The sequence below is a fragment of the Neodiprion lecontei genome, chromosome 5 (genome assembly GCF_021901455.1).
Source record: "Neodiprion lecontei isolate iyNeoLeco1 chromosome 5, iyNeoLeco1.1, whole genome shotgun sequence".
In the NCBI taxonomy this organism is placed as follows: Eukaryota; Metazoa; Arthropoda; class Insecta; order Hymenoptera; family Diprionidae; genus Neodiprion; species Neodiprion lecontei.
The window spans coordinates 2,631,539-2,659,536 of record NC_060264.1 but is presented as its reverse complement, the minus strand read 5'-3'; the positions used below and the strand labels follow the sequence as shown (position 1 = coordinate 2,659,536).

The 27,998-nt window shown below is 45.3% G+C and overlaps 2 protein-coding genes and 1 long non-coding RNA gene across 23 annotated transcripts; 2 read left to right on the top strand and 1 right to left on the bottom strand.

The window, feature by feature from the left end:
• The first annotated feature begins 6 nt into the window (after nucleotides 1-6).
• LOC107219283 (cytochrome b5-related protein) lies at nucleotides 7-2,166 on the top strand. Its single transcript, XM_015657468.2, has 4 exons — nucleotides 7-435; nucleotides 518-785; nucleotides 878-1,169; nucleotides 1,257-2,166. Exons 1-4 carry the CDS (start codon nucleotides 184-186, stop codon nucleotides 1,750-1,752), a joined length of 1,308 nt encoding a protein of 435 aa, XP_015512954.1. The 5' UTR covers nucleotides 7-183; the 3' UTR covers nucleotides 1,753-2,166.
• Nucleotides 2,027-27,978, bottom strand: LOC107219277 (myosin heavy chain, muscle). 21 transcript variants are annotated; one of them, XM_015657454.2, is made up of 24 exons: nucleotides 27,586-27,977; nucleotides 25,702-25,845; nucleotides 24,917-25,073; nucleotides 24,599-24,825; nucleotides 24,439-24,502; nucleotides 24,254-24,352; nucleotides 23,785-23,888; nucleotides 20,323-20,460; nucleotides 19,955-20,224; nucleotides 16,501-16,671; nucleotides 15,147-15,326; nucleotides 14,658-15,073; nucleotides 13,721-13,841; nucleotides 11,937-12,200; nucleotides 10,478-10,687; nucleotides 8,263-8,636; nucleotides 7,949-8,177; nucleotides 7,580-7,863; nucleotides 7,022-7,100; nucleotides 5,193-6,680; nucleotides 4,764-5,108; nucleotides 4,410-4,658; nucleotides 4,185-4,239; nucleotides 2,027-3,164 (listed from the first exon to the last, which is right to left on the bottom strand). In XM_015657454.2, the coding sequence occupies exons 1-23, from the start codon at nucleotides 27,790-27,792 to the stop codon at nucleotides 4,204-4,206; spliced, it is 5,856 nt and encodes a 1,951-aa protein (XP_015512940.1). In that variant the 5' UTR covers nucleotides 27,793-27,977; the 3' UTR covers nucleotides 2,027-3,164; nucleotides 4,185-4,203. The 21 variants fall into 21 exon arrangements, with proteins under 21 accessions (XP_015512940.1, XP_046596773.1, XP_015512942.1 ...); XM_046740817.1 differs by lacking the exons at nucleotides 4,185-4,239; nucleotides 13,721-13,841; nucleotides 16,501-16,671; nucleotides 25,702-25,845 and adding exons at nucleotides 14,412-14,529; nucleotides 18,714-18,884; nucleotides 25,908-26,051 and having other exon boundaries at nucleotides 27,586-27,978; XM_015657456.2 differs by lacking the exons at nucleotides 4,185-4,239; nucleotides 16,501-16,671; nucleotides 25,702-25,845 and adding exons at nucleotides 18,714-18,884; nucleotides 25,908-26,051 and having other exon boundaries at nucleotides 27,586-27,978.
• Nucleotides 3,203-12,722, top strand: LOC124294642. The gene is made up of 2 exons (XR_006904569.1): nucleotides 3,203-3,742; nucleotides 12,603-12,722. It is a non-coding gene; the product is annotated as an uncharacterized LOC124294642 (long non-coding RNA).
• Nucleotides 27,979-27,998: the final 20 nt, after the last annotated feature.

Here is a 27,998-nt window from a genome sequence, read left to right as displayed (position 1 = left end):
TCAAGCTGTTTAGTAATTATCCAGTTAAACTCGAGGGCGCACTTGATGCTCAACGATAGAGTTTGGTTCGTCTAACCAATTCGAGTGTGAGCAGATTCGTACAAAATCGTTCGAGTGCGAATAATCAGTGCCACAATTCAATTTGCATTGGAAGTATCCAGTCATTGGAAAGGAGCCAGTTAAATGGTCGACGAAAATATTGGTAAAAAGTGGGGTGATACCACCTTCGGTGGTTTCAAGTACCCAACCGGTCGGGACGTCGGCTGGAAAACAGGCGCACGTTGGTTAGAAGGAAAGAGGAAGGATGACGGTGCCGAAGGACTCTGGAGGATCGGTGATAAACTTTACGATCTCAGTAAATGGATAAGAAATCATCCAGGCGGTAGTGAATGGCTCACGCTCACCGAAGGAACCGACATCACGGAGGCGTTCGAGGTAATCTTTAAGTCTCTTTTAAGTTAAACCAATGATGTTTCCAAACCATTCAATACTGACCGTCAATGTCCTTCTGCTGTAGGCGCACCACATTACGCTGCTGGCTGAAAAACTTTTGCCAAACTTCTACATCCGGGACGCTGTCACCCCGAGATCTTCTCCGTTGACTTTTAAGCCTGATGGATTTTACCGAAAATTCAAAGGGCGCGTCAGAGAAGCGCTTAAGGACGTCGACATTCACACGTCAGCTCGAAGTACCAACTTTATTGCTGACTTTCTGTTCATCGTCACGTTAGCTCTTTGCGTGAAAGCTGCCATAGCCCCATCGTGGTTGATGATCGTAGCGAGTGGTGGGTACTTTCGTTATATCGATCATCTTACAGCCACGGGGTTATTTTCAGCACGTAGAATCTACAAGACCATACATTTTCTTTCTCTGCAGGAATTTTTCTAACGTGGACTGCAATAGTGGGCCACAACTTCCTGCACCAGAGGGACACCTTCCGTATGTACTACATGGACTTGAGCCTGATGTCATCCAGAGAATGGCGAATCATGCACATTCTCAGCCACCATCTCTACACTAACACGATTATCGACTTGGAGATCACTATACACGAGCCTATATTTTACCTTCTGCCTCGCAAGGACAAATCATTGATAACACGTTACTTCTCTTGGATCTATTTCCCACTCGTTTACTGCATCATTTATTTCCTCCATGCAATAAGAAGGTATGAGAAATACCAATCGATCCTATTTGAAAATATGTCAACGTTCAAATTACATATCTCTTCCATTTTACCTCCCCATCGAAACAGAGTCTACAGCATATTTTGGGAGTTTGGAGGTCCGGAGCTGAGAGACGCGGTGCCATTGCTGATTCCGACTCTGATGTGTTTGGTGGCGCCACCGTCATCAGCCCTCGTTACCTATCTCAAAATAATCGTGGTAGCCAGTTTCCACTTCGGGGTAGCCGGTCTACACGCGGCTCACCAGCATCCGGAAATCTACCACGACGGTGACGTTCGTCGTAAGGATATGGACTTTGGTCTAGCCCAGGTGGACACGGTTCGCGATCGCCTGGAGATCGAGGCGTCGACTTTCCTCGTTCTGACCAATTTCGGCTCCCATACTCTGCATCATCTTCTCCCGACTATCGACCATACCTACCTTCACCTGTGTCAACCGGCCTTTGAGCAAACCTGCAAGGAGTTCGGAGTCAGCACCGAGACTTGGCCGATATGGAAAATGTGGTGGGGCTTTTTCAAACAGCTGGAGAACATTCAACCGAACAAAATAGAAAGCACAAGATAAACGAGGCGATGACCGATTATCTTTCCATATCGTACTGAATTTTAGCGTTTGTCGTTATTATCAATTTTCGTAACGCTATTATATATGTATGTAGTTTGTTCCACGGTATCAGTTATATATGAACAAGGGTCTTGATCTTAACCGAAGTAATCACAAGATTTGTTTATGTATATTTTGAGTAATTATTATTATCACTTTATATAATATAATACAATATAATTGACAATACGTGTTCATTATAGTCAAATGACGCGTGTTTTATTCTGACGTACGATTTTATTAGAAAAATTGTTTTTTTTTTTTTTTTTTTATTTGTCGTTTTGTGTGTATAATGCATGAGAATCGTATATGCGCTTATATACGTTTGCGAGATGAAAATTAATGAAAAGCCCCGCCTCGGCCGTTCATGCATCACACTTTTGAGCAAAAAGACGTAGTAATAGTTGATCGTTCTTGGGGGATATGTATATACATATACAATGCATGTGTATCTATGCTACACAATAAATTACACATCTTACATATATATGTAGGTAGATAGTATATGTGTTACACGGGTAGAAGAGGTGTGCTCGTGATTTCAATTCAGTTCTTATATTTATTTATTTGCTTATTTATTTTAATAAATACATATTTCGTTTTATAAATTAAATTACTTTATATAGGATATACAATATTATTATTATTGTGGTGTTCTCGATCTTGTTCGTTATTCATTTCATTTATTTATTTATTTATTTTTTTTGCTTGTTGTTCTTTCTTGTTTTTTTTTTTTACAATCTTATTCTTTCTTTTGTTATTTATTTTGATCTTATATCCTCGTTACGGCGGTGTCGCACTGCTGTTCGAACACCTCTTCCTCATTTGCACACGGTGGGTGTTGCTGCACTCGTCGCATGTATGTATATGTGTGTGTACGTATCTCTTTCAATAATTATTTTACTATATATCGTAATATCGTGTATATGATATGACATGACGTATATATATATATATATATGTGTATATATATATATATACATAAGCTCGCGAACGATCGTCGTGATGTCTTCTTGCTTCTTATGGTGACGCGATTATCATCGTTATAAGTTACTTGTTAACATTATTATTATTATCTCAATGAATGTTTCATGTTACTTTGGTACATATATATATGAATATTTGGCGTATTATGAGATATATATTTTATATAGGACGGCGGTGTGTTTCGTGATGAGGCGAGAGGTGGGGTATTTTTTATTTTTTTTTTTAGCATGTTTGTTTTTTTTTGTTCTTACAGTGGTATAGGAAAGGGAAAGATTTGATGGGATTCGCGTTTTTTTCTTGGCTTACAGCTCACCGTCGGGCTGAAGGTCGAAGCGTGGCGGGAACGCAGAACCGTCGAACATGGGTCGCTGCATGGGTCTGTGTGGCTGTAAAATAATAAATAAAAAACAAACAGTTAAAAGAGAGATCTGGAATATGTAGACAATATCGTGATGTTTTTAAGCTGTATGAATATTAGAAATTGCAGGGACTCGGATCTCGACTCTGACTTACGCCGCGAGATGTCGCCAAACTCCCACTACTACAATCTTCCTACGCTTATTCCTATAAAGCGACGCTGAGAAGATCTACCAAATTCCGTAGTACGAGTGCAGAAGTTGGGGGATCGCCTTCGTCTCTGCGGTAAGTCCGAGCCGAAATTCAAGTCCGTTGCGACGATTGTTATCACGAATAGCGGCTGGCTTGAATTATCGTAACATGTATTTGTTTACTGTGCGGCTGTACGACATTCACAGTGTTCGGATTCTTCTGACTAAAGTTGTTTTCATCCACTTTTTCGTTTGCGTTTTTGTGATATAGTGCAGTGTAGTGATTAAATACGGTGATTAAGTGATATTATTGGGAGCTTGTCGCGATGCATGACCAAACTGGAGCCTGTCCTTCTGTATTGGGGTCTTACAGGGATGACTGAGCGCCGCTACAACTGTTTATTATGCATAAATAGGTGAGTGGTTCTCCTTTGCTTTGAGTGCAATATTGTGAGAGCGAATTATTACGAATATAACTATATTAATTGAGCTTCGGGCTACTTAGCTGATTTAGATACAAATACGAGGTCAGGGTTTACACGCTGTGATGTGCTTTCCATTTCTTTCCTTGTTTTTTTTTCCCCTCTCGTTAGGTGATATTTATTTTTCCGCATCGATACACGTTTAGATATGCACGATTGTTTTCTCAATTATCTGACCGCGAACGTCAGTGGGAGTGGGTATATAATCAGGATGAGATAATTGTAGATAGCTGTACAATAATTTACTGCTGGGACAGTGAGTGGAGAGATGAAATGAGAAAAAGAGAGAGAAATGATAATGGAAAAAAAAAAAAAAAACTGAACTATTATGGGCACGAAATCACGCTGCACACATTTGGGTCATTTTCGGACTTACTGGGGGTAGCGGCGACTGGCTACTCCAGGGCTGCTAACTTGCGACCCTTCTGGGGCTAAATTCGGGCATAGAATGGAATAATCTCTTTACATAAAAGTGACTCAAGGTTCGTTTGGCTTTTTTTTTTTATCACGTTGACGATTATTCATTAATTTCTTTTACTTCCTTCGTTCTTTTCACGCGAACGGGCATAGGAGATATGCTAGGTAAATACTTTCATCTTACCGCTGGGCTGAGACCACGGGCTGCGCTTCCTCCGCGTCCCTTGGTACGGAACTTGGCGATGGCCTGCTCGGCGAGGTCTGCTCTTTCCTCGGCTTCTTCGAGCTCCTGTTGTGCCTTGCGGAACTTGGCAAGGTTGAGGGCTGCGATTTCCTCGGCCTCCTCGATCTGCCTCTTGTACGTCTTGATCTTCTGCTGCAGTTTGTCGACCAGGTCTTGCATGCGCTCGTGGTTCTTGCGGTCCTCGTCGGCCTGCGTGAAACAAGTAGACGCGCGTTAACAAACGAACCCAATCGAATTTTGCTTTTGAATATTTCTGATCGACCGACTTATCCAAACTGTCAACATCGAACTCACCTGGAAGCTGAGCTCCTTGATGCGGCGCTCGGACTTGCGCAGGTTCTTCTGGGCGTCGGCGTGCCTCCTCTGTTCTCCGTCAAGTTCGTTCTCCAGTTCGCGGACTCGCTGTTCCAGTTTCTGGATCGCCTTCTTTCCTCCTTTAAGGGCGTTGGCCTCGGCTTCGTCAAGACGGACCTGGAGCTCCTTGATCTGGGTCTCAAGTGCCTTGCGTAGTTTCTCTTGGGTCTGAGCGTGGTCTTGTTCGGCCCTGAGTTCGTCGGCGAGTCTTGCCGCGTCTACCATTGCCTTCTTGGCCTTCTCCTCGGAGTTCTTGGCTTCGTTGAGAAGCTCGTCAAGGTCGGACTACAAGTAAACGTGGACAGTGTGAAATTTCTAACGCTGATAATCACCATACAAAAGGCTAAAAACGGTCGGAATGTTACTCACGTGCAGGGTCTGGAGTTCACTCTCGAGTTTCCTCTTGGCGGCGGAAATTGAGGCGTTCTGTGCGCCGAGCTCGTTCAACTGTTCGTGGGCGTCTCCAAGTTCCTGTTCGGCTTGGCGACGTCCGCGGTCAGCCTGCTCAAGGAGGGTGCGGCTCTCCTCGAGTTCGTTTTGCAGAGCGTTTGCACGACGCTCCGAGATTCCAAGGAGCTCCCTGGCGTCGTCACGGGCACGCTGTTCCTCTTCAAGGGCGGTCTGAACGTCCTTCAACTGCTGCTGGTATCTCTTGATGTTCTTCTGCGCCTCGGCGTTGGCCTTGTTCGCATGGTCAAGGGCGATCTCAAGCTCGTTGATGTCAGCCTCAAGCTTCTTCTTCATGCGAAGCGCCTCAGCCTTGCCCTTGGCTTCGGCTTCGAGGGACGCCTGCATGGAGTCGAGAGCGCGCTGGTGGTTCTTTCTGGTGTTCTCGAACTCTTCCTCCTTCTCCTGGATACGGCGGTCGATCTCCTGCCTGACCTGGCTAAGTTCAAGCTGGCTGCGGAGCACCTTGTTCTCCTCCTGTTCAAGGGCAGCTTCAGCCTCCTCAAGGGCGGCTTGAAGTTCGTCCTTCTCAGCCTCCAGGCGCTTCCTTGCCTTCTCGATCTCGTGGATGTTGCGTCCACCCTCTCCAATCTGGTCGAGGAGGTCCTTGACCTCGTCGGCGAGGTTCTTGTTCTCGCGGCGGACAGCCTCCAGCTGTTCCTGTCCCTCCTCGTAGGCACCCTTGAGCCTGAAGAGTTCCGTGCTGTAGTTGCGGCACTCCTTTTGGCTGGCGTCCAGCTCGGCGGCAAGGTCGTCCACCTTGAGTTTCCATTCGCCAATGATCTTGTCGAAGGCCTTCTGCTTCTTCTCCGCGGCGTTTGCGATCGCCGTCGCACGGTCGACCTCCAGTTGGAGGTCTTCGACTTCGGTCGCAAGACGCTGCTTGGTCTTCTCGAGGGCGATGACCTTCTGGTTGAGGGATTCGATCGTCTCCTCGGCTTCGGCGAGACGAGCCTGGAGCTTGCGCTTGGCTTCCTCGAGTTCCTCGGCCCTGGCGACACCCTCGGACTCGTACTTTGTGCGCCACAGCTGAGCCTCTGCGTTCGCCTTGCTCAACTGCCTCTGGATGTCGGCCTTGCCTTCGGCCTCCTCCTCCACCTGTTCGCGGATGTTGTCCAGGTCGTGTTCCAGATTGCGGAATTTGCCAAGGAGGGTGGCACGCTCGCGGGACTCTTCGTCGGCGAGTCTCTTCGTGTCTTCGAGCTGGGTAGTCAGCGAGATCTTGATCTTTGACAGCTGGCTAACCTGGGATTCAGCCTCCTCCAGTTGACGGAGCAGGTCGCTGTTCTCAATCGACAGCTTCTTCTTTGCGGCGTCAAAGTCGTTCAAGGTGCGGTTGGTCTCCTCAAGTTTGCCCTGGGTTTCGTTCAGCTGGTGTTGAAGCTGCTTCGCGATCTTCTCCTGAGCAGCCTGTTTAAATAATCATTTTACGCCGTTAGTAAGACGCGAACCTGGTATCAAAGGCCAAGCAAACTTGGATCTGGTGTTGATAATGATTGCACATAAAACGGTACGATTTTAAAAGTGTGCAATCCATCACCACCGCCAAGTTGACTTCAGCCACCAAAAGTTTTGTAATAATAAACGAGCGGAAGCAAGCATTTTGGGGATCACGTCACGTCACAAAGAACATTCACAGCCAATGTGATGTCTCCTACGTTGTCCCTTGTTCATTGGCTCAAGTTTCAGAGTTCGGATCCCCCTAAATAGCATTAGTTGCGGTGCGGAAGGATCGGATCATTCGGGGTTACCTTCTCGTTTGTAAGATGGTCGACTCCGGCGCGAAGATCGTTCAGCTCGCTGAAGTACTGCACCTTCTCTTTCTCGGCCCTGTTTTGTGTGACATGGAATGGAAACGACGAAAAACGTTAGAGACAAATTAACCGCAATCAATGAGCGCAAGGCGATACATTGAAGTTTTTTGTGGAAACTGAAAATCGTATTATTCACTTGTCGAGCTTCATTGGTTCAATTCACGACCGAACAATAGATGACAGGATTGTGTGCTTCCATGCTGATAGTGACGACGTAAGATTGAGGGTAAAACAAACAAATGGTATTCAGGGACCGGGGGACATTTTCAGTCTACCTTCTCCCTTGCTACTAGATCGATGGCTCCGCGAGCGTTGTTCAACTCTTGGTGTATATCGGCACGGCCCTTATCGGCCCTGGTCAGAAATTTTTAACAAAATTTACAACATAGCTTCAAAACTATGTCCCACGGATATTAGATATTACTCTAAATCGCGGTTTGGTACGCAATGCAATACCTCACCCCCCAATCTGACATCAGGATGCAAAGCACTCACCTAGCCTTCAGCTTGTTGAGAGTGTCGATCTGTTCTCCCATCTCGGCTACGGCGTCATTGTGCTTCTTGCGAAGGTTGGCCAATGATCCCTCGTGCTGGATGTTGGCCTCCTCGAGGTCCCTGCGGAGTTTGCTCAGCTCGGCCTCGCGCTTCTTGTTGAGCTCGATCTGAGCGGATGTGGCACCACCAGCTTCCTCGAGGCGTTCGCCAAGCTCTTCAAGCTCGCGGGCCAAGTCGCTGCGTTGCTTCTCAGCCTTGGCGCGAGCTTGTCGCTCGGCTTCAACCTGTTAACAGGTAGGCACATAACAAGTGATTCCCCGGATGAAAATGTCGGTTCAGATTCGTTGATGGTCCCACTCCGCCACTTACCTCTTCTTCAAGCTCCTCAATGCGGGCCTGGAGCTCCTTGATCTGTTTCTGGAGCTTGCCAACAAGGGACTGTTCGTCCTCGAGCTTGGCGGTCAGGGATGAAAGTTCCTTGTCCTTGCGCTGGATGGTCTGTTCAAGTTCCTTCTTGTTCCTCTCAAGGTCGGCAACAGCCTCCTGGGTGAGTTTCAGGTCTCCCTCAACCTTCCTCTTGGTCTTTTCTACGTCTCCGCTGCAAGGTACGAGGTAGACGTTGAAAGTGAAAAGTTCGCATTTCTGTTAACTATAAGTTGGAGAATAGTTGAATATCGACTTACCGGAGTTTCTTCTCGCGTTCCAGAGAGTCTTCGAGTTCATCCAGGGTCTGTTCAAGCTTGGCCTTCACCTTGTTGAGGTGGTTGACCTTGTCTTCAGCAGCCTGGAGTTCCTCAGCAGTCTTCTGGTTGACCTCACCCTGGTTCTTCTTCTCCTTGTTGAGCTTGTTGATAAGCTCATCCTGGTGTGCAATCTCGTCGTTGAGATTGCGGATCTGGTGGTCCTTGGTCGCCTTGTCCTGCTCGGACTTTTGTACTGTCAATTCCAAGTCTTCGATATCCTTCTTCAGCCCGGACACCTCCTGTTCCAGTTTCTTCTTGTTCTGGAAGAGCTGGTTCCTGGCTTCCTCTTCTGACTGCAGTCTGTCAGCAATGTCCTGTGGGGATAGAGCCATTCACCGTTAGTCAAAACCCCTCTTCAAAAAATTTCAAACACCTCTAAACTGTAAACCGTGCAACACCTTCGCGAGTCCCGACCACTCAGTGCTTCATCAGTGGTCATGATCAAATACCAAAGTTCCGAAAGTGGGCGAGCACATAAGTTGGACCAGTGTCAATCACTTGTTGCTATCGCAGCTGACGTCGGGCATCGCGACGGGAATTCGTAGACCGCAGGTATGATTAGTTTGAGATAGAAAAAGAAAAGTATTCACGAGTCGAGTCTGTCCCAGGATCTATTAGACACGAGGTCGGATGACGCACGGGCGATTTTTAATATAAATACGCTACACCTGTTTCCCTGGCCCTCCTCCGCGTTGGCTTTGGAGAGGCAACGCCCACGTTTAATAATCTGGAATCTAGGGAGATTATATTTAGACCGCGCCACCCTCCCCCTACCCCTCCTATGGCCCCTTCATCATCCCCCCGCGTTTCGTTCCTCGCCGTAAATGGTTTCGTTTACTTGAGGTAACTCCATGGCGGCTTGGTATAATAAAGTAGGTTCCCTGGATATTGGCCACTCGTGCCGGGGGGACCCCCGGTTCTTCTTGAGGGCAACTGCAGGATACATAAATTTACTTTCCCTGTGCCGGTGTTAAAGTGGGCCAATCTGATAACGCTTCAGGTTAGTTTATAGATCCGAGAGTGAGCTCCTTAGCTTTTAATAGGTTGTTAAAAAATACGAGACCAATGTCTCACCTCAGTTAACCGGAGTGATACGACGATACCTTCTCTGATTACTGTCAATCTATACTATATCGTATAACGTATCTATGAGGGCTGTGCAACGTCAAGTTCTAGCAAATCTTTACTTTGACTCATGAGCATAGTTTATTTATCATCCTGAACGTCGGTAGCGGGATATTTTTTTTCAAACGAGAAGATTTAAGCATTTCCAAATTATACATTTTTTTTTATTTATTATTTTTTGTTTCTTTTTTTTTTTGTTTTGGGAATGTGTCCAGATAATCTCCAGAGCGAAACGGAGAAGCTACTCGACGTTAAGCAGAGTTTTCTTGTTATTAATTATAGCCGTATGCCTCCGTTGATTCGCGGAATTTGGCAGCTGTAAGTTTTAAACCAACACTCGAGTGAGTAACGCACACCGCGTTATTTATTTCCTTCCGCCTTTTTTTTTTGTTTTGCTTTCATCCCATTTCTGTAGGTCCAACTCTTGATATGATTTCTGCAGTGCTATTTTCACGTATCCCAAATATTTTAAACTCAGTGACTAACCTCCAGCATATTATTATCATTCTTTTTTATTACGCACCGAGTCTCGACGACATGTGTGTGTGCGAGTGTGTGTGTGTTTTTTTTCGTCTTTAATTTTTCTCTTCGTCCAACGCGGAATTTTTTTCATACTGGAATCCAGACCATATCAAGTTTCTCATGTCTGAAACGTTGACTGACCAAAAAAGATACTTTTGCTACGTACACAGGCGCACTCTTAAACGTCGTATTCGTGTTCCTTGTATAAATTTAGATCCAATTACCGCTACGTGTTTCCGGTCTACCGGAATTTCCCTATGTCGAGTCGTGCAGCTGCTTAATAATAATTATTCACCCTGGTCGATTTCACTTCCAAACTAATTGATATCCCGTGATTAAGCACTGCAGGTACGCCCAAGAACACGTTAATAGAATTCGGAATATGCAAAAATTTTCGTATCGTTTTAAAAATTGTTGAAAAAAAATGATATTCCACTTATCGCCATTGGAGAACGAGAATAATAATAAGAATAATAAGAATAATGATAATTGAACTGGCATGACTTACCTGGAGTTGAGACTCGAGGTCGACCTTTTGGGCGGCGAGCTTGATCGACTTCTCCTGGAACTCGGAGAGGGATCCCTTCTCTCCCTCGAGTTGACGAAGGAGGTCGGTCTTCTCGCTGAGGAGTTTGCTGTTAAGGGCCTCGAGTTCTTTGCGAGCCTTCTCCTCTCGTTCGAAGGCTTCCTGCGCTCTGGTCGCCTTCTCTTCCCATTTCTGTAAGGACAATTCAAGCCTGTCACCGTCACCGTTCACCAGCGAGGTCTGAGCGTTCTCCAGCACTGCGGTATCTCCCATATTTATTTTATTCTTTCTTCCTTTTCGTTTTTATATCGTATTGCTCGAGTTTACCGGTCACAGGTCAATCAGTGTATTGTTTTATTCGAAATACAATAAAAGCTCAGTATTGAAGACCTTTGCTCGAAGTTTATCAACAAATTTCTCTTTCTATCGTTTCGCGTTCACTTTCTAGTCTAGGGTCGTCGTGGGTCGTATATTTGATGCTGGATAATGATTTGTTCAAAAGTGAGAATCGCGTCGTGTGTAATTGTACTCCTAGACTTCGAAGGGTGCAGGTATGATATTGCGAGGGGTCAAGAAATGGTCAATTAAGTACACTGTATCGGTCTGTTGGTTGGTCAGTTCCAGTCTCCAAGTCTCGATCCCGTCCCGTATTACAGTACTCAGGTTTCGCTCGTCCGTGTTACGAATTCGCGTCCCTCGCTCAAGGCACCATGGGGTGGGTGACTCGCGATCGCGTTCTCAACTGGACCGAGTTTCCGCGAGTCTCAACTTTTCTACCCAAAATCTAAACCTGCGTGGGCCGGCGTCCCCTCCTCGACCCCTTCCAGCCTCATACCCTTCGCTCCACTCTTCCTGCCTCCCTGCCTCCCTGCCTACCAGCGATGAAGATGAGACCGTTTCATAAAAATATTTATAACCAATGCATAGAGACTGCGCTGGAGGGGAAACCCTGGTATCCGGAGTGGGAATGTGGGGGGCTATAAATACGATATTCTTCGCTCCAGAACCCGCTCCGAAAGGCTCCAGCCTCAGCAAAAACCTCCGCCGATCGTTAAGCGGTCAACAGGGAAAGAGAGAAAGAGATCAGGTGGCACTAAACCAGCCGTGAAACCAAGATCTTCCGGATCTTTGGAATAACTTGGGGAATTCGGAAAAGATTCCTGGTTCACCGGTCTTAATAATAGACGGACGGTGTAAAACCTACTCAACTATCGATGTGGTAGGTGTATAGGCTTACAAATGTTACATCCAACAACGAGCAAAGGTATAATCGGAATGTATATTTATGAAGAAATATTTTTGGGCATGGGATAGCCTTCGCTTCGTCGGCAATGAATCACTGACGCTTGACTCTTGACGTGAAATACCGCAGAGTTTCCATGAGCTGGTGGTGCAATAAATTTCTTTATCCAAAATGGCTGATCAGGTATAATATACTCACGGCAAGCTCGTCCTCGATTCTGGTAGCGTTGAGGAGGGGCTTGACCTTCTGCCAAAGTTTCCACCACGGCCAGGTACGAAGTTGGAGGTATTTGCGGAGGTTGCGCTGGACGACTTGGAGTGCAAGACGTTGCTCTTGCAATTTCTTGTAATCCTTGCGCGTCAGGTAACCCCTGACGAATGCTTGCATCCAGGATACGATCTTGCTGAGACGCTCGTCACGAAGTTCTTCCATCTGACCCAAGACTCCAGCACGGAAGAAGACCTGTTTGATTTTTCGATGAAGGAGAGGAAAAAAAAAAAATCCCCGCATTAGAGATGGCTGTCTCAGTTCTAGTTTTACTTGAAATTCACAAAATTCACGTGCAGCTTGAGGATCTTCGTTAGAGTTTGCTTTTCAAATTAGGAAGCGTGAAACGAGAATCAGAAGCTGGAAGAAATTCCACGTAGTTTGTTCCAAACTCGTTTCAAATTAGTTTTCATTCCGACGTGTTATTTTTAGTTGGGGATGTCTGGTCGGTCAGTTACGAATACGTATAAATATAGACGTGTAACAACCTATACATGTTCAACCGTCGAATCTCGAGGAAATCTTTACCGTATGATTTTCAAATGAAAAAGGAAAGACACACTTTTCCACTACAATCTGTGCTTTTTATTCTTCCAGAAATGTCTGCGTCGACAAAGGGTGAACAACGATGAATTGTTTGTGTTCTTTGAATTTTGGCAAGACCGCAACAGCATCTGTTTGAACGACGAGGACTTCGAAGAGATTCGAGGTGAATAATCATTCTTAAAATAGTAGCATCGGTGCTCGTTATTTATATGTTTTGTTAACGCGCCGGGTATTCTTACATGGAATACTATCACAAGAATTCCACAAAATTTTACGCAGTTACGTAAATTATTAAGAATCATAGGCGGGGGATGCAGTGTTATTACAGTAGCGCAACGAGAGGTCCAAAGGATTTGGTACCTTGGTAAGACCCAAACGGTACTGATCTGGCTCCAGGTTGATATTTTCCAGGATGATCTGCGCGGCCTTTTTCGGCTCGCAGGGGTCTTTGATAAGGTGGGCGCACAGAATTTTGTATCTGCGTTGGACACCAGAGCACATAATGTCAGAAAACGGAGCAATAAATACGGTTTGTTAGATAAGAACAATTCGATTCGTGATATGTACTTTCACGATGCGTGTTTACATCTAAAAATGTAACATATGGTATTCATGTACACGTCATGTGTTAGTTGTTGGTTCGCCGGATCATCCAACGTCCATCGTCAAGAACCGGCGAAAAATATTATCCACCTGTATTGTATTAGCCACATCGAGAAAAATCACCGAGACATTTGCTTCCCTTTACATGATTCATCGACCTACAAAGCAACGCAGGGATTCTCGAGATGTGCCAAAAGACATTACTCCATCAATCGTACTATGATCCAAATTGGCTAATATTTCATCTCGTAAATCCCCTACGTCCGCATTGTGCGTGATTACAATTTGGTTAAACATACATGGGGTTTAGGAATACGAAACGAGTAAAATATCGTCGTAAAGAAGTGTAATTCTGGTAAAGAATCTCGCCAAGGCTGTCTGCGTGCCCGCGTATCTTCGGCACAAATTATTGGTTCGTGAAACACATGATATAATAGGAGTGTAAGAACAACCAGGCCACACGTTTTCAAGAATAAGAAAAACGAAATAACAATAATGAAAGTAAAAAAAAAAGAGAATTCATGGACAGCTCCCCCGAGCATCGGGGATCGTTTCGACAGACGTGCCTTGGTGTGTCCCAGACGGAACTGGTCGGCATCTAAAGCGGCTGCGTCTAGAACGGCTTCGGCTGCCTTCTTCGGGTCGCTTGCAACTTTGTCGACGGCCGCGGGTGCCAGGATTTTGTATCTGGTGGACGAGAAGTATCGGGCAAACGGGTTAACACATTAGTTGCTAACGGGTCATGTGGCTATTGATATTATTTCTAAGTTGCCATCGGGATATGAGACTACGAGGTATCGGGGTCCGCGACGAATCAGCATACCAGCCATTCCCTCAGCCACCGTGGACTAGCTCTGGATACCTGCTCTATATACGAAAACGGAGAAATTCAGGGGAATGGAAAACCGGGTATAAATTTCGCACCAGATTGGTGTAGTGGGTGACAGTGAATGACGGATGGTATCATAACGAGAGTATGTTAAATTGGGTTCGGTTTTAGCGAATCTTGGCACCGATTCACACGATAGTGTTTGTATCAGGTCAGTGATCGGATTCTTGACCTTGAGATGATTGTAAAACGATGCTTTCTCAGGCGGGGCAACAAAAATTACATCACATTAAAGGGTCACTCGTGGAGTTCATCGTTTGTAAATCGAGGAGTCATCTCAACGGAAATTCTACGTTTTAATATACGATATACGGGGCTTTGAAATCAAATTCTAGCAGTACTTGAGGGGTCTTTCAAACTAGACTAGCCTTAGTGTGACCAATTCTGTAGCTGTCGGGATCGAGACCGATCGATTCGAAGCATTTGGCTGCCCCGACTTTGGGATCCTTCTCGGCAGTCATGATGGCTGGAGCTAAGATCATGTAACTGTTTTTCAACGAAAAATTGGATTATTTGTGTGAATTTTTGCCCCCGGTTTCTTATTGCTACGAGAAAAAACATAGTCATCGAATAACGGGTAGAATCGAGTAATCTCGAATATTTTCGAAACTTACCGCAGCTTGAAGTCGGGATAGACCATCCTGTTGGGGAAACCTTTACGGCAAATACGGATTCCTTCAAGTACACCGTTACAGGTCAGCTGGTGCATCACAAGGTGGGAGTCAATGAGACCAGGCTGCTTCAATTCGTTGGGGATGATGCAACGAACGAAGTGAGGTTGGGTGGCCCTCAGGGTGGTCATCAGGTTGTTCAACTGCTCCTTGTAGGATGAAGATACGGTGGAGAAACCACCTCCCTTCTTACCACGTCCTCCCTTGCCGCCGCCAGCATCACCGCCGCCGGACTGACCAGGGTGGTCAGCGAAGATCTCGACCAGCAGTTTGTTCTGGGACTTCTTGAACTGGTCAACGACAGAGTCGTTCAACGGGTCCTTGTTCTTCTCCAGCCATCCAGTGATGTTGTAGGGTACCTGTCGGTCGGTCGGTGTTGAATGTCAATTCAGTCCGAATACATTCGGAGATAATCCTGATCGTTGTACTCACGTTTCCAGCGTAGTGACCGATCGCAAAGTGGGCAGCCTGTTGGCCAGGCTTTGGAGGTTTAGGCTTCAAGAAGTTCGGGCTCTTGCCAAGATGGTTGTTGTTCAACTTCTCCTCGAAGGTCTTGTCGGTGGCTTTCGGGAACATAGACTCTTCCTCAAGGATGGAAAGGATACCCATGGGCTAGATTTTCGGGGGAAAAAGTACGGCGTTATTTTTTCTCCAACTTATCCTAGTCTTGCCTAGTCCCTGACTGTAAATATTGTCCTGTTTTTTCGACGGTAAATTTACTTCTTCTTATGCCTTTTAGTCTAGTTTACTCAAAAATCAGCCCTTCGAAGGCAATAAATTCACTTCTAAGTTACAAAGTTATACGCGGCAAATATTTTTACTTGAATGTTACTCTTAGAGGCGGGAACATGAAAGAATAAAAAATCTTTTGACGTCACATCCCAAACGCGATTATCTCTGTTCACAATCTCGTCATTTTCTTTACTTGTTATTTCTGATCAATTATTGCATAAATATTACCTTTATTTTTATGAAAAGTAAAAAGGGTATTTAAGTAGTATCACGACTAATGCTAGCTAACGACTTTTTTGTCAATTAAGGTAAGAACAATTAACTTTTTGCTTTCAATGAAGGATAACTAATAACACATAATATATGTACGAGGACGGAGTGTATAGGCAAGCTGAATAATTGGCAAAACAAATTCGAAGGGTTATTAAGCAAACGGAAACTAGTTCGTGCGGCAAAGGTTATTTTTCGAAGCGATACCTTATCGATCAGGATAGATCGTCAACTGGAAATCCATTATTGAAATTGGAGAAGGTCCGTGGTATACTCTGCTCTGTTTTTTATCTCGCTCCAACACGAATGAGTAAAGTATTGTTGATATTTGTTGTTTAGATTTTGGATAAACGAGGATGGGTTCGTAAATGCAAATAAACACACAGACCACATCGACTTCTGATTAAGAGGGTTAACAACTAGGGAATAGAACGGATTGACAAATTCATTGTCGAATCCAAGGAACATAGGGTGGAACAAATGGAGCAAGAAATAGAAGTAGAAAGAGAGAGTGAGGTGGCAAGGTTCAGGTGTTGGTGCTTGTGTAAAGATACGATTGGGTAAATGTTTGATAAGTCAGACTGGTGCTACAAAAATTGACACTACCCCTATCTCCCAAACAATTTCCCCAATACCGCTGCTGCGTTGGTGCGTTGGTTTGTCGGGATGACCAAGTAATTAGGAATGAAACCAGCGAAAAAACATTGTTCAGTCATAATAAGAACATGCCGAGCGGTCCTGGGTAGCGACCCTTTCTGGGTGTTTCCCATCTCAACCCCAGTACCTTCTCAATGAGATCAATGGTTTGTTGTAGATCCATGCCAAAATCGATGAAAGTCCATTCAATTCCTTCACGTTTGTACTCCTCCTGCTCGAGGATGAACATGTGGTGGTTGAAGAACTGCTGAAGTTTCTCGTTCGTAAAGTTGATGCAGAGCTGCTCGAAACTGTTGAACTGTACGGGGGACACAGAAAAGGCAAGACAGTGGTCAAATTGACTGTTTATGCCGGGCAGCATGCCGTTTAACCAGACTCATAGCAAAGGGGGCATAACCGTGATGCTGCAGTACCAGAGTTTGGATTACAAAGTTATTTGCTACTCCATTCAAGCCCCTTTTAGTCTATTTCCAGTTATGTCTGGACGACCGTAAGGGACTTTGAACTGTGGACTTGCACCTGAAATTTATAAACAAGGTGTTTCTGCTTAATGGGAATTTTTTAACGACCGCCTAGATTGAGTAGATGTCCTGTGCGATCGGGGGAACTAATTACTGACGGTCACCCTGGTGCCGTTATGGGGATCAAATTCATGTAAAAGAAGAAAGAAAAGGGGAAAGAGAGAGTGGGGAGATAGATACAGACTTAAAGACAAAACAAGGACACAACAGGGAACTAAATAAGTTTCGAACGAGGTGGATTGCAGGCCATTACCCGTGCTCGGGTAGTTTTTATACCGCGCCACCTGAGACGTACCGGTATGTGACAAATCCGATCGACGGTCCTGGTCCGGGAACTCCGAAGTGCTCAAACGTTCGACTATCATATCGTCCCAATCAAGGGGGCCAAAATTCATGCCAAGAACGATAAGACATAGTGGTGTAAAAAGATGATGATATAAGTATGACCAAACGGTGACAACGCCAAGATAAGTGATTATGAATTCACGGCGTTGCTGCGGTTGATCGATCGCAACGTCGTGGAAGTGAAACGAAAATAATAATTGAAATAAAAATAACAAGAAATGATAAACAGTCGGAATAAATGAAAAAAGAAATTCAAAAAATACTGACAAAGCAAACAGAACGTGGTGTCGTTCAGTGGACAGTTTACATGCTGTCGTTGATAATTTAAGGACACGATAATATGTGTATGTGTAGAGACGTGAACAAGTGACATAAGCGATGTGCGAAATAAAACGGTGAAATAAATGGATTGTCAGACGCTCCGGTCTCGGCAGGGTTTGACGGAAAGCTAAACGATGAAAATCGCTACAATGAAAACGAAATAAAGATGAAATAAAACATAAATCGAATACCATCACTCAAGCCTTCAATAAAATCGCCCAAGCTACTGCGTCTATAAAAATAGGAATCTCGGCATAATCAGTCACTCGCTGATTAATACCTTCTCAATGAGCTCGATACAAGCGAGGAGGTCCATGCCAAAGTCAATGAAGGACCATTCAATTCCTTCGCGTTTGTACTCCTCTTGCTCGAGTACAAACATGTGATGGTTGAAGAACTGCTGAAGTTTCTCATTCGTGAAGTTGATGCAGAGCTGCTCGAAGCTGTTGAACTGTTCGAGCAGAGGCAAGACAGTGGTCAAGTTTACTGCTTTATGCCAGAGATAATAAGTATTTGCCGCAGCTGCGACAAGTACTAACGGATGTCTACACATGTTTTGTACAAGTTTTCATAATACGTAATCGGGTAATATTCAACAGGATAACATTATAAAAATAATTATAATGTTCAGGGAACAAATTAGGCTCAGTATTTCGCCGCTGGCAACAATCACTGTGCCATTTGACAAGGGTGTTTTGGTGCTTTTCCAAAATTTCAGGTTCATCAGGGGTTTAGGATTTGAACTTTTGTCGCAGAATGTCACATCGCACGAACAACAGATGTTTGAATTTGGACACCAGGCACAGCCAATTCACGTATGCTCTGCGACGGTAAAAGTTCAGGGGACGTTATTACGGGCCATCAAATCTTTCACGATGGATTGCTTGTGGGCAAGGGTCTACAAAATACTCAAGAGTGGGGTCAAGCGAGATAGAAGATGAAGAAGATGATAACAGATCGTACTTCGACCGTCTCGTTAGGTCTAGCTAGTGTTCATGAAACGTGATGCTGACGCTGGATGGCGACATCAGACATGAGATTTGCGACAGTATAGCAAAGAACATTTTTGCTCAAACAGCGGTGATGTGTGTAATCGGCTTTTCAAAACTCCGTCCGAGCCTGTATCGCGTTCACTGTGTGTGGGGTGACAAACCTTCTCAATCAATTCGATACAGGCGAGCAAATCCATTCCGAAATCGATGAAAGCCCAATCGATTCCTTCCTTCTTGTACTCTTCTTGTTCAAGGACGAACATGTGGTGGTTAAAGAACTGTTGGAGCTTCTCGTTGGTGAAGTTGATGCAGAGTTGCTCAAAGCCGTTGAACTATGGTTATTCAACAGGGCAAACACAAGGTGAACAGGGCTATTCTCTGTGGGTGAGTAGTTGGATTTAAAGGGGCTCTGTAGAAAATTTTGCATACGATGATCCGGTTTCAGCGTGGAAAGTGAGTCGTCGGTTGTGGACAGAACCACGAGAGGAAACGAAAGTAATTCGGAACTATGTACGAAGAGACTTTCGAGTGTGTAAAAATGTGAAGTGCCACCGAAAGTCCTTTGGTCTTAGAGTGATTGCAAGAAATTCATGCTCTTGCGGATGATGATGGTAACAAATGCATTCCAAGGTGCAACTAAGGGGGTCCAAGATGCAATGGGACTGAGAGATTTTTGGGAAGTCTCGGCCACTTAAGGTAGCAAAGACGAAACAGTGTGACGAAATCGAGGGTCTACCCCTAGGGCGGGGGTACCTTTTCAATGAGTTCAATACAGGCGAGCAAGTCCATTCCGAAATCAATGAAGGCCCAGACGATTCCCTCCTTTTTGTACTCTTCTTGTTCGAGTACGAACATGTGGTGGTTAAAAAATTGCTGAAGTTTCTCGTTGGTAAAGTTGATACAGAGTTGCTCGAACCCGTTATACTATAGACATTACGAAACGACGTGAATTTTACGGGGAAGGCAATCCGATGCGAAACTATGAACGGGGATTATTCTAAAGGCAATTCTCTCAACGTCGTCCTCCTCACTTCTGATGCAGTTCAACGATGATTTATTTTGGGTTCTCCTGTGCGGGTCAAGTATGAATAACGTTTCTCAGGTGAGCGAGAACCAAAGCCGTCGACATTTCTGAGCGCGATAATATGTTTGATAGAAATCCGGTTCCCCGGTGGCGAAAATTGTTGAAGTCAACATCGAAGTGCCTTCGGCTTAGTTTCATAGCTCCCTGAATATTCTCTGACGAAATTCTAACGTCTGCCAAGGCGATTACTGACACATTGAATGTGAGAGGAGAAAAAATCAATTACTTTTTCAATTCTAATTGGCTATTGAGAGATCGCTATTAGGTTTGGCAGAGGTGAGAAATCGTTAGAATTTTCATGACTACTGGGTAACTTACGTCGAAGATTTCAAAACCAGCAATATCCAGCACACCAATGAAGTGTTGACGCTTCTGTTTGGTGTCCAGAGTTTCGTTACACTTCTTGACGAGCCATTTGAAGAGCCTGTCAAACATGGCCTTAGACATGGCACCAACGGAGTAGGCGACCTGGTCCTTGTTACGACCTTGGGTGACGAACTCGTTACCGACCTTGATTCTGGGCTTCAACAAGTTCTTGTACAAGTCAGCGCAGTCACAACCCAACAATTTGGCGACGCGCTCACCTTCCTATTGCCGACAGCAAAAAAAAAAAAGATAATTGAGGAAATGCATCATTGTGTTTTTCTCGAGATACGTTTTCACCTTATGCTAGTAGATTTACTAACCTCTGTACCGTCGGCCTCAGCCTGTTCCTCACGACCCCTCTGCTTGAATTTCATACCACCCATGTGCATAACAGCAGCGGTGATCTTGTAGATGTTGTCCTTCTCCTCTTGGGTGAAACCAAGAACGTCGAAGGCTTGCTGTCGTGGCGGAAAAAAGGTTGTTAGTCTTAACAGTTGCGGGTCTTCCAGACAAAGTGACCAGAAACGGTTAGCAGCTCATAGGGAACTTGGCATTTGAATCGAACTCAAAAATTGAAGAACCATTTACAATGCTTTTCATTTTACTCATCAGTACAGAGAGCGAACTGCTTCCGGCGTGGGAAGTGATTGACATTGATTTGTTGGATTTTTTTCCCATACTTTCATAAAACAGACGTTAGAAAGAGCACAACAGAATAACACGATTTGCGCGTTAGTTTTAACAAAGCGGTAAGTATTTACAGAGCCTGAATGCTCGAGGCGTTTTTATAAGCAGCAAATATATAGAGCAGAAGCAGAGGCATAGCTTGTGTTAGGTAGCCGCTTCTATCCTGAACTTGGACTCTAAGAAAGGTAGGCAAAGTAATGAGTGTTTACTTTGAATCCATGAAATATCTCTCGATTTAGGTCCCGTAACCATATTGTTTTCTCACCAGAGTCAGTGTCTTCGTCATAGTTCATCCGATATGTGGTACTAACTCTGACGGGACGGGTGTAGGAAACACTCGGACTAACGGGACTTTTATCAGCTCGTCAAGGTTAAACAGTTCCAAATTATTTGGTTTTAGTCTTTTAACGTATTATCTTTTTCTTTTAATATTTTCTCATCAGCTTTATCTCGTCACCGTTTTTCTATAGCCGATTACCTTATCCATGGAACATAGAGCGTCAGCTCAATTTTTCAGGACACTGCAAAGTATGGGGTCAAACATTCTCAGGCCAGTTCAAGTAACCCAAGACCAAAATACTGGGAATTGGAGATACACAATGGGGTATAAAATCACGGAAGGTGGGATCAAGTATACGTATCTACTCGGTCAAGAAGGTATTGAGACTCGAGAGATCAAGTGTAAATCTACGAAAAGTTGAACAGAACCTCGGAACAACTTTTGCAATCGTACCTTAAAAGGGGGTCAAATATTTAAGAATTGAACAGGTCAATTTCTACAATAATTTCGTATTCAAATACTTCTATAGTGGATCATAAATCACTCGGAAGGATAAAGTGTTCATTCGGTCATCAGCAATGATTTAGAAACATTTTTTTGTTTGGGGCGACTGGGTGAGGTATCGGGGGTTTCCAATGACCAGGACTTACGTCCGTGAGTTGACATTCCTCCCCGTCGTCCATTCCTGGGATGCTGACTTTTCCCTGGGAGACGTTGTAATAGTCGTATATGTTGTCCGACAAGAAGCACATTGCTGCGGGTCATTCGATGAAAAGCATTTGGTTAATGAAGAAAAGAAAAAAAAAAGAAAAATTTGGAGTCGAATTGAGTTGGAAATTATTCACGAGTGGAAGTCCCTCGAGGAACAAACGTGAATAACACACCGCGAGAACCATTCGAATGGTAGTGCAATGAATTTATGTGAGGTCAAGGGGTGGGAAATTCCTAATTGCGCGCGTTGCTGATCGGGGAACAGGAGAACGGGGTTTCTTCCATTTTGCATCTAGATTCCCCGGACCCCCGCACCCCGACAGCGGCAGCTGGGAAATGTGCAGCGGCTGGGGTGCGGGGTGCTGTTAAAGCCCGAGGATCTCACCGCTCCTTCGGACCCTCTCGTGACTGCGTCCTGCAGTACGTGTTTGCTTAACCGAGGGATCGAGGAGTCCGAAGACGTGGCGAAGTCCCCAAGGCCCACTGCGGGTCTATGGTCAAGGGACTTACATCCGTTGCCTCCATATCTTCGAGGTCGTTCACTCCCGGTATCCGAGTCTTACCCTGACTAATGTAATAGTAGTCACCGATCCTGCTGCTCAACAGCGTCATTTCTATGTTGTTGACGGTGTTGGTGGTTTGTTTGTTTGTTTGGTTCGTTGGTTGGTTGGTTGATTGGTTGGTCGGATTTTGTGTTTCATACGAGAGTCACACACACAAAGAATACGGTTAGCTATATTCGTGTATATTTATAAACAGAATAGAGGCGGGGCTAACTGATTGTAAGTTGAGTAATAACGGTGTAAGAAGATGATTAGTGACATTGTGAAGATACATTATATTACAGAGATAGAATAGATAGAGATGGATAGATCCAAGTTATTTACAATTAGCTGAAAAGAAGAATGAGATAGTTGAATGCGTAGTATAGTACAGTAGAGAGTAAAGTGTAGTCACGCTCCTGCAGATTTTCAGTCATCCTACAAAGCTTGACTTGATTTTCAAGTAATTAAAATTCCGGTTTCAGGTATGTTAAAAAAAAAACAGGAAAAAGCTGCAGATGCGTGACTAAGAGATGAAATTACGTAGATCCGCTTTCCAAGGGTGGAACTACTCGTGTGTAAATGAGAAGAGTGAGAGTACAGAGAGATAGAGAAACAAATATGGATGGAAAGGAGGCGACAAACTGGTTGTGAAGATTTGGTAGTGCGTGCGTCAGAGCGAGAATGGCAGCGAGTGAGAACGGGAAGCACGGAACATCCTGGCAAGAGGCGCCAGAAGTAAGTGAGCTCCTGAATGGCGCGTGTCTGCAATTGGCCATTTGAGAGGTGTATTTTACAGTGGGATACAGAGCTCACTTCACCCCATGCACTTACGTCGGTAACGAGGAGTTCCTCGCCGTCGTCGAGGCCGGGGATTGAGGTCTTTCCTTGTGATACAAAGTGGTAGTCTCGCACGTTGTTCGACAACAGCAACATCTCTGTGCGGGAAATCAAACATGCAGGCACTTCTAATATCACCGTATCAGATACACTTTACGGTTTCTTGGGTCTTTTTCCTCATTGCGACTGTATACGACAGTAGAAGATGGAAGCGGGACCAAAGTACACTGACTAATCACCTTTTCGATTGCGCTGGTCAGTGACATGTAAGGTATAGAATCATAAATTTTTTCAATCCAATCACAGCGATTCGTCAGTGCATTTTGGTGAAGCTTTTTTTGAAATAGATCGTAGCCCCGTTTCTAAGGGGATTTATGGCGGTTGTAATGTCTCGCGACAAATCATCGAGTGAAAAATCGTCGAGCTTCATCCAACTCTGCAATTGTCGATTCCATACTAGATCCTACGGTAGAGAGGGAATATCTACAAGGTCACACCGGGTCACACTACATCACACTGGGCTGTACACTGGGATTAAAACAAACACGCCACGGTAGCCGTGGTCCTCGTCCACGACAAAAAATGGACAAGTGGTTCAGCCGTTTAACGGCTTCAGGTTGGCTGTACGGGGATCGGGCTAACAAATATAAAAACGGAAAAATTAACATAAACGGAAACGGAAACGGAACAGGTGTTCCTGCGATTGGCGAATGAAGCCTTACGTCGGTCAGTTGACATTCCTCGCCATCATCCATGCCAGGAATAGTTGTCTTTCCCTGAGAGACGAAGTAGTAGTCGTTGACGTTGTTGGACAAAAGGCAATTCTCTAGGAAAGAAGATTAGGAAATAGCTAAATTATAATCGTCGAGTTATGAAGTCCACCGTTACTTTGATGCACGACGATCGGCTCTCGGGTTGAGTTACACTCCTCTTCGTAGCCCACCTTTCAAAATTCTTATTCAACCCTATTACACGGCTAATGGGTTGGTTCAGGGAGGACTTAAACGACCACGGGAAAGGGTTCCTGGCTTTCAGCCGAAATATTGTGAGTGATTGTGTGTGCGTGTGTAGTGTGTAGTATGTAAGTATAGTTCAAATACTGCGAAATGCAGTCCAATCGATGATGATTCGAATGACACGTAGCCGGACCTAATTCTGAGGAGATCCAAGGGTGGAATAAGATATACTCACGCTTAAGGCCGTTGACGGATCCAGACATCATCTGGTAGAAGATGTGGTAGGAACGCTCCAAGCTCTGTTGGGAGATGACACGCGCCTTCTCGAGCAGATCTGCAGGGTTTCAAACGCAGGAAGAGTTATAAATTGGATTGCCTGACAGCTGGAATGCTTGACAATCGGTGGAAGACGATACTCACAAGTCTCGATGTCAGCACCAGCCAGTTTTCCAGATGGTCCAAAGTGGATACGGATGAATTTACCCTATTCACCACCATTGAATGGTAAAAAAGCATTAATCCCAAAGCCCAAGGTATATACCACGTATCGTCATTGACGTAGGATCACCATGATACTTACGAAACGGGACGAGTTGTCGTTACGCACGGTCTTGGCGTTACCGAAGGCTTCAAGTACGGGATTGGTTTGGACGACCTGGTCCTCAAGAGATCCCTTCTTCTGGTTCGGGTTGTCTTCTTTCTTCGTCGAGGCACCGACGGTGGCAAAGTACGCAATTACCTTCTTCGTGTTCTCAGTCTTTCCGGCTCCAGACTCACCGGTGATCAACATGGACTGATTCTCGCTGTCTGTTGGCAGAAGAAGAAAAGATGTTTACGGTGTCCGGGTTCAAGACGCCGGAAATTCGCTTCGCAACTTTGTTGCACAGATCTCACTTACTTGTAAGCATGTTAACGTAGGCTCCGTCAGAGATGGCGAAAATGTGGGGTGGCACTTCGCTACGCCTCTTACCACGGTACAATTTGGCACAACGCTGAGTGTAGACCGGGTACCTCTTGTAAGGATTGATGGCCACACAGAACAGGCCAGAGTAGGTCTGCGTTTGGCGATAAGAAAAAAAAGAACGTAACAAACGTTAATGTGGGTATAAGCAAAAAATTCTCACAATCAATCATGGCGTGTATCGCTCAAGTTTATATACACGTTTCTTGCAATCTTTGGGTATGATAAGTTGCGTTTTCACGGTGTTATTGATTGGGAGTCTAAAGCATTTCGTATTTTTTCAAGTGATCGCGGTTGTCCCGTGGAAACGCATCTTACAGCGCGTCACCGAAAATTTCGGTGACGTGATTATGGGTTTATTAGTTGGGCATAAAACGAAATTCAGGTCTGGTCATAGAGAGGTGGTCAAGTCTGTTGATTCCACGACTCCCCGACGCCCTTGGACTCTATAAAATGTGAAAGACAAGAAATCGTCATGGGAAATACGGTACGGGCACGTCACTGTGCTTTCGACCGGATCCTCCCTCGGCTTTGGCCGCATGCTGCTGAAACGACTGGTAAGGATGTTAAAAGAACGGCGAGACACGTTCGGTGCTTTGGCCGGATCCTCGGTAACGAGCGATAAGAATGCAAAAGAGGGCAAGGTGAGGAAGCAAAGTGAAATGTGAATCATTCGGAAAACTTCGACAAGAGTGCCCGGTTCCACGGCTTGGATTCCTTACGTAGATCAGCTTGTGGTAGTAACGTTGCTTCAAGTTGTGCAGCACCGAAGCGTCGTTGAGGTATGTCAAGTTCGACATATCCTCGGCCTTCTCATACTTAGGTGGGTTAACCTGCTGCAGCTGGTCCTTCTTGAAGTCCTTAGTCTATATTCCATGGGGGGAGAAACGAAACTCCGTTAGTTGGTTCTCGAATCTTAACAACTTACGTATATCATTTTGTTGTAATATCGTTGTTTCAGGTTGTGAAGGACCGACGCCTCGTTCAGGAAGGTCAGGTCAGCCATGTCTTCGGACTTCTCGAATTTCGGAGGATTCACTTGGGCCACTTGCTCCTTGCGAAACTGTTTCGTCTGCGTGCGGTCAACGGTCGTTCTTTTATTATCAATGACATTGGAATGGTCAGGTAAGTCCTACCATTACTCCGTAAGGCTACGACGTTTCGCATCATTGAAAGATCAAGAAGATCCATAGGATAATACGCGTCGAGTTTCCAGCTCACGGCATGACTAATCTTATCCAAAGAGATCCCGAGGCATTCCGCGAACCTGGTAACGTCAATGTTGTAATTGGTCTTGAACATCTGCGAGTCGGTTTCGTTGATCGCGTGAATATTCGCGCGGTCATTGCGTAAGGCTATCCAGTGTCGCGGGGGTCTAAAAATACCCGGCCAGCACATTACGGCAATGCTGCAAGAAAGAGAGAGAGAGAGAGCGAGAAAGAGAGAGAGAGAGAGAGAGAGAGAGAGAGAGAGAGAGAGAGAGAGAGAGAGAGAGAGAGAGAGAGAGAGTGAGAGAGAAGGAGAGAAACGGAGCCGATCGAGGGGCTCATTTATAGTTCTCGTGCAAGTGAGTAGTAAAAGCCGCCGGTTGAGTCAGCCCTCCTCCCCTGTTAACGATCATCTCGTCATCCCGTTCCTCTCGTCCGGGTTTCTCGCTCTCCCCTAGTCTTCGGGCTAACAATAGCGCGGAGCATCGGAACGTAGGGTTTGCTGAACCATATATTGCGTAACCCATATATCTACTTTCACGTAAGGAATTTAGGATGTTGCTATAAATAAAAAACTGTGTGTTTTCAACGGCGTTCGTCGAAGATTCAAAGAATCGGAACGGATCGACGCGGACCACCGAGGCCACCGTTGTCCCTAGTTTACCGGAAGCTCTGATTATCCTCCTACCTAAGATCTATAAGCATCGTAAACATCTTTTCGTCGGTCCGTCGATCGTCGCATTCAGCTGTGGCGCAATGGTTTCGGTCTACTCGGCAACCGATTTATATAAACGCGTAAGCAAATACGAGTGCCCTGCGTATGGCCGTTGGCCAGGGCAGAGCTTCGTTAGTCCCGCGGGCTATTCTGTTCTTGAAATAGAGCTCGAGGAGCCCGATACGGCGACGCCGACGCCTAGCGTCCCTCACTGCCTTCTGCTTTTTATATATAGCGTATGACCCACACCCCCCTCCCCCCCTCCCCCCTGCCGCCGACGTCCTCCCTCAATACAAGAAAGCGGATATAGACGTTCGGAGCTTGCGTAGGGGGTGCGAAAAATGACACCCCGAATCGACGGTTACGGAACGCGGCAGCCATTGCGTGTTTCGATAACAGTTGAACCGCGTATGGCTTATTAATAGCGTAAGGCTACGTACTACGGATTTTGTTACCGGCTGTCCGGACTGCCGTTTTAGGCGAGGTAAACGGGGAAAAACAATGCGCTTTCAATGAGACAAAAACAAAAAAAAAAGAAAACATAAACTTTCTTCCAAGTACGACGGCACGCGGAGTTTCGAACGCGTTTGAGTATTCGAACGACTTTTTACTTCCTTCTTGACGCGTGTGGAAGGGAAACGGGATTCGGGGATAGGTGTTGTTTCGATTATCTGATTACACACCTCGCCGCCAGGCAGAGATACGGAAACGACGTCGCCCTTGGTGGCCTTGATCTCTCCCAGGACGTATCCCTCCTTTTCGCAGGGTACCCAGCATGCCTTCTTCGCGTCGTAGGGCTTCGTCTGGTCGATTCTCTTCTGCTCGAGGGACACGAAGAGGTATGGGGTTGGGTCGGGGTCCTCCCCCTCCTGCTTTATTGGCTTCGGCATCTTGTTTTCCTCTTTTTTTTTTTATTCGCTGTTACAGATGTCCCTTAATTAATTTGGGGCGTTTTTGTTTTTCTACTTTTTCACTAAGCAGTCGTCAGTTTCGTGCGTGTTTGGCGAGCGGCGGCGGACGGACTACTTCTTGCGGCACGGTCTGGTCGGCCCTGCGAGATCACACGTAACATGCTTACATATCCTGTACAACTTCC

What these genes read in the sequence shown, in the direction of transcription:
- LOC107219277 (XM_015657456.2), bottom strand. Translation starts at nt 27,792, where the DNA reads ATGCCGAAGCCAATAAAGCAGGAGGGGGAGGACCCCGACCCAACCCCA. An exon ending in ACGACAACTCGTCCCGTTTC is followed by an intron (nt 24,503 to 24,598) that starts GTAAGTATCATG and finishes GGTGGTGAATAG; the next exon opens with GGTAAATTCATCCGTATCCA. An exon ending in TTGAGGAGCTTGAAGAAGAG is followed by an intron (nt 7,864 to 7,948) that starts GTAAGTGGCGGA and finishes ACCTGTTAACAG; the next exon opens with GTTGAAGCCGAGCGACAAGC.
- LOC107219283 (XM_015657468.2), top strand. Translation starts at nt 184, where the DNA reads ATGGTCGACGAAAATATTGGTAAAAAGTGGGGTGATACCACCTTCGGT. An exon ending in GTTGATGATCGTAGCGAGTG is followed by an intron (nt 786 to 877) that starts GTGGGTACTTTC and finishes CTTTCTCTGCAG; the next exon opens with GAATTTTTCTAACGTGGACT. An exon ending in TTCCTCCATGCAATAAGAAG is followed by an intron (nt 1,170 to 1,256) that starts GTATGAGAAATA and finishes CCATCGAAACAG; the next exon opens with AGTCTACAGCATATTTTGGG.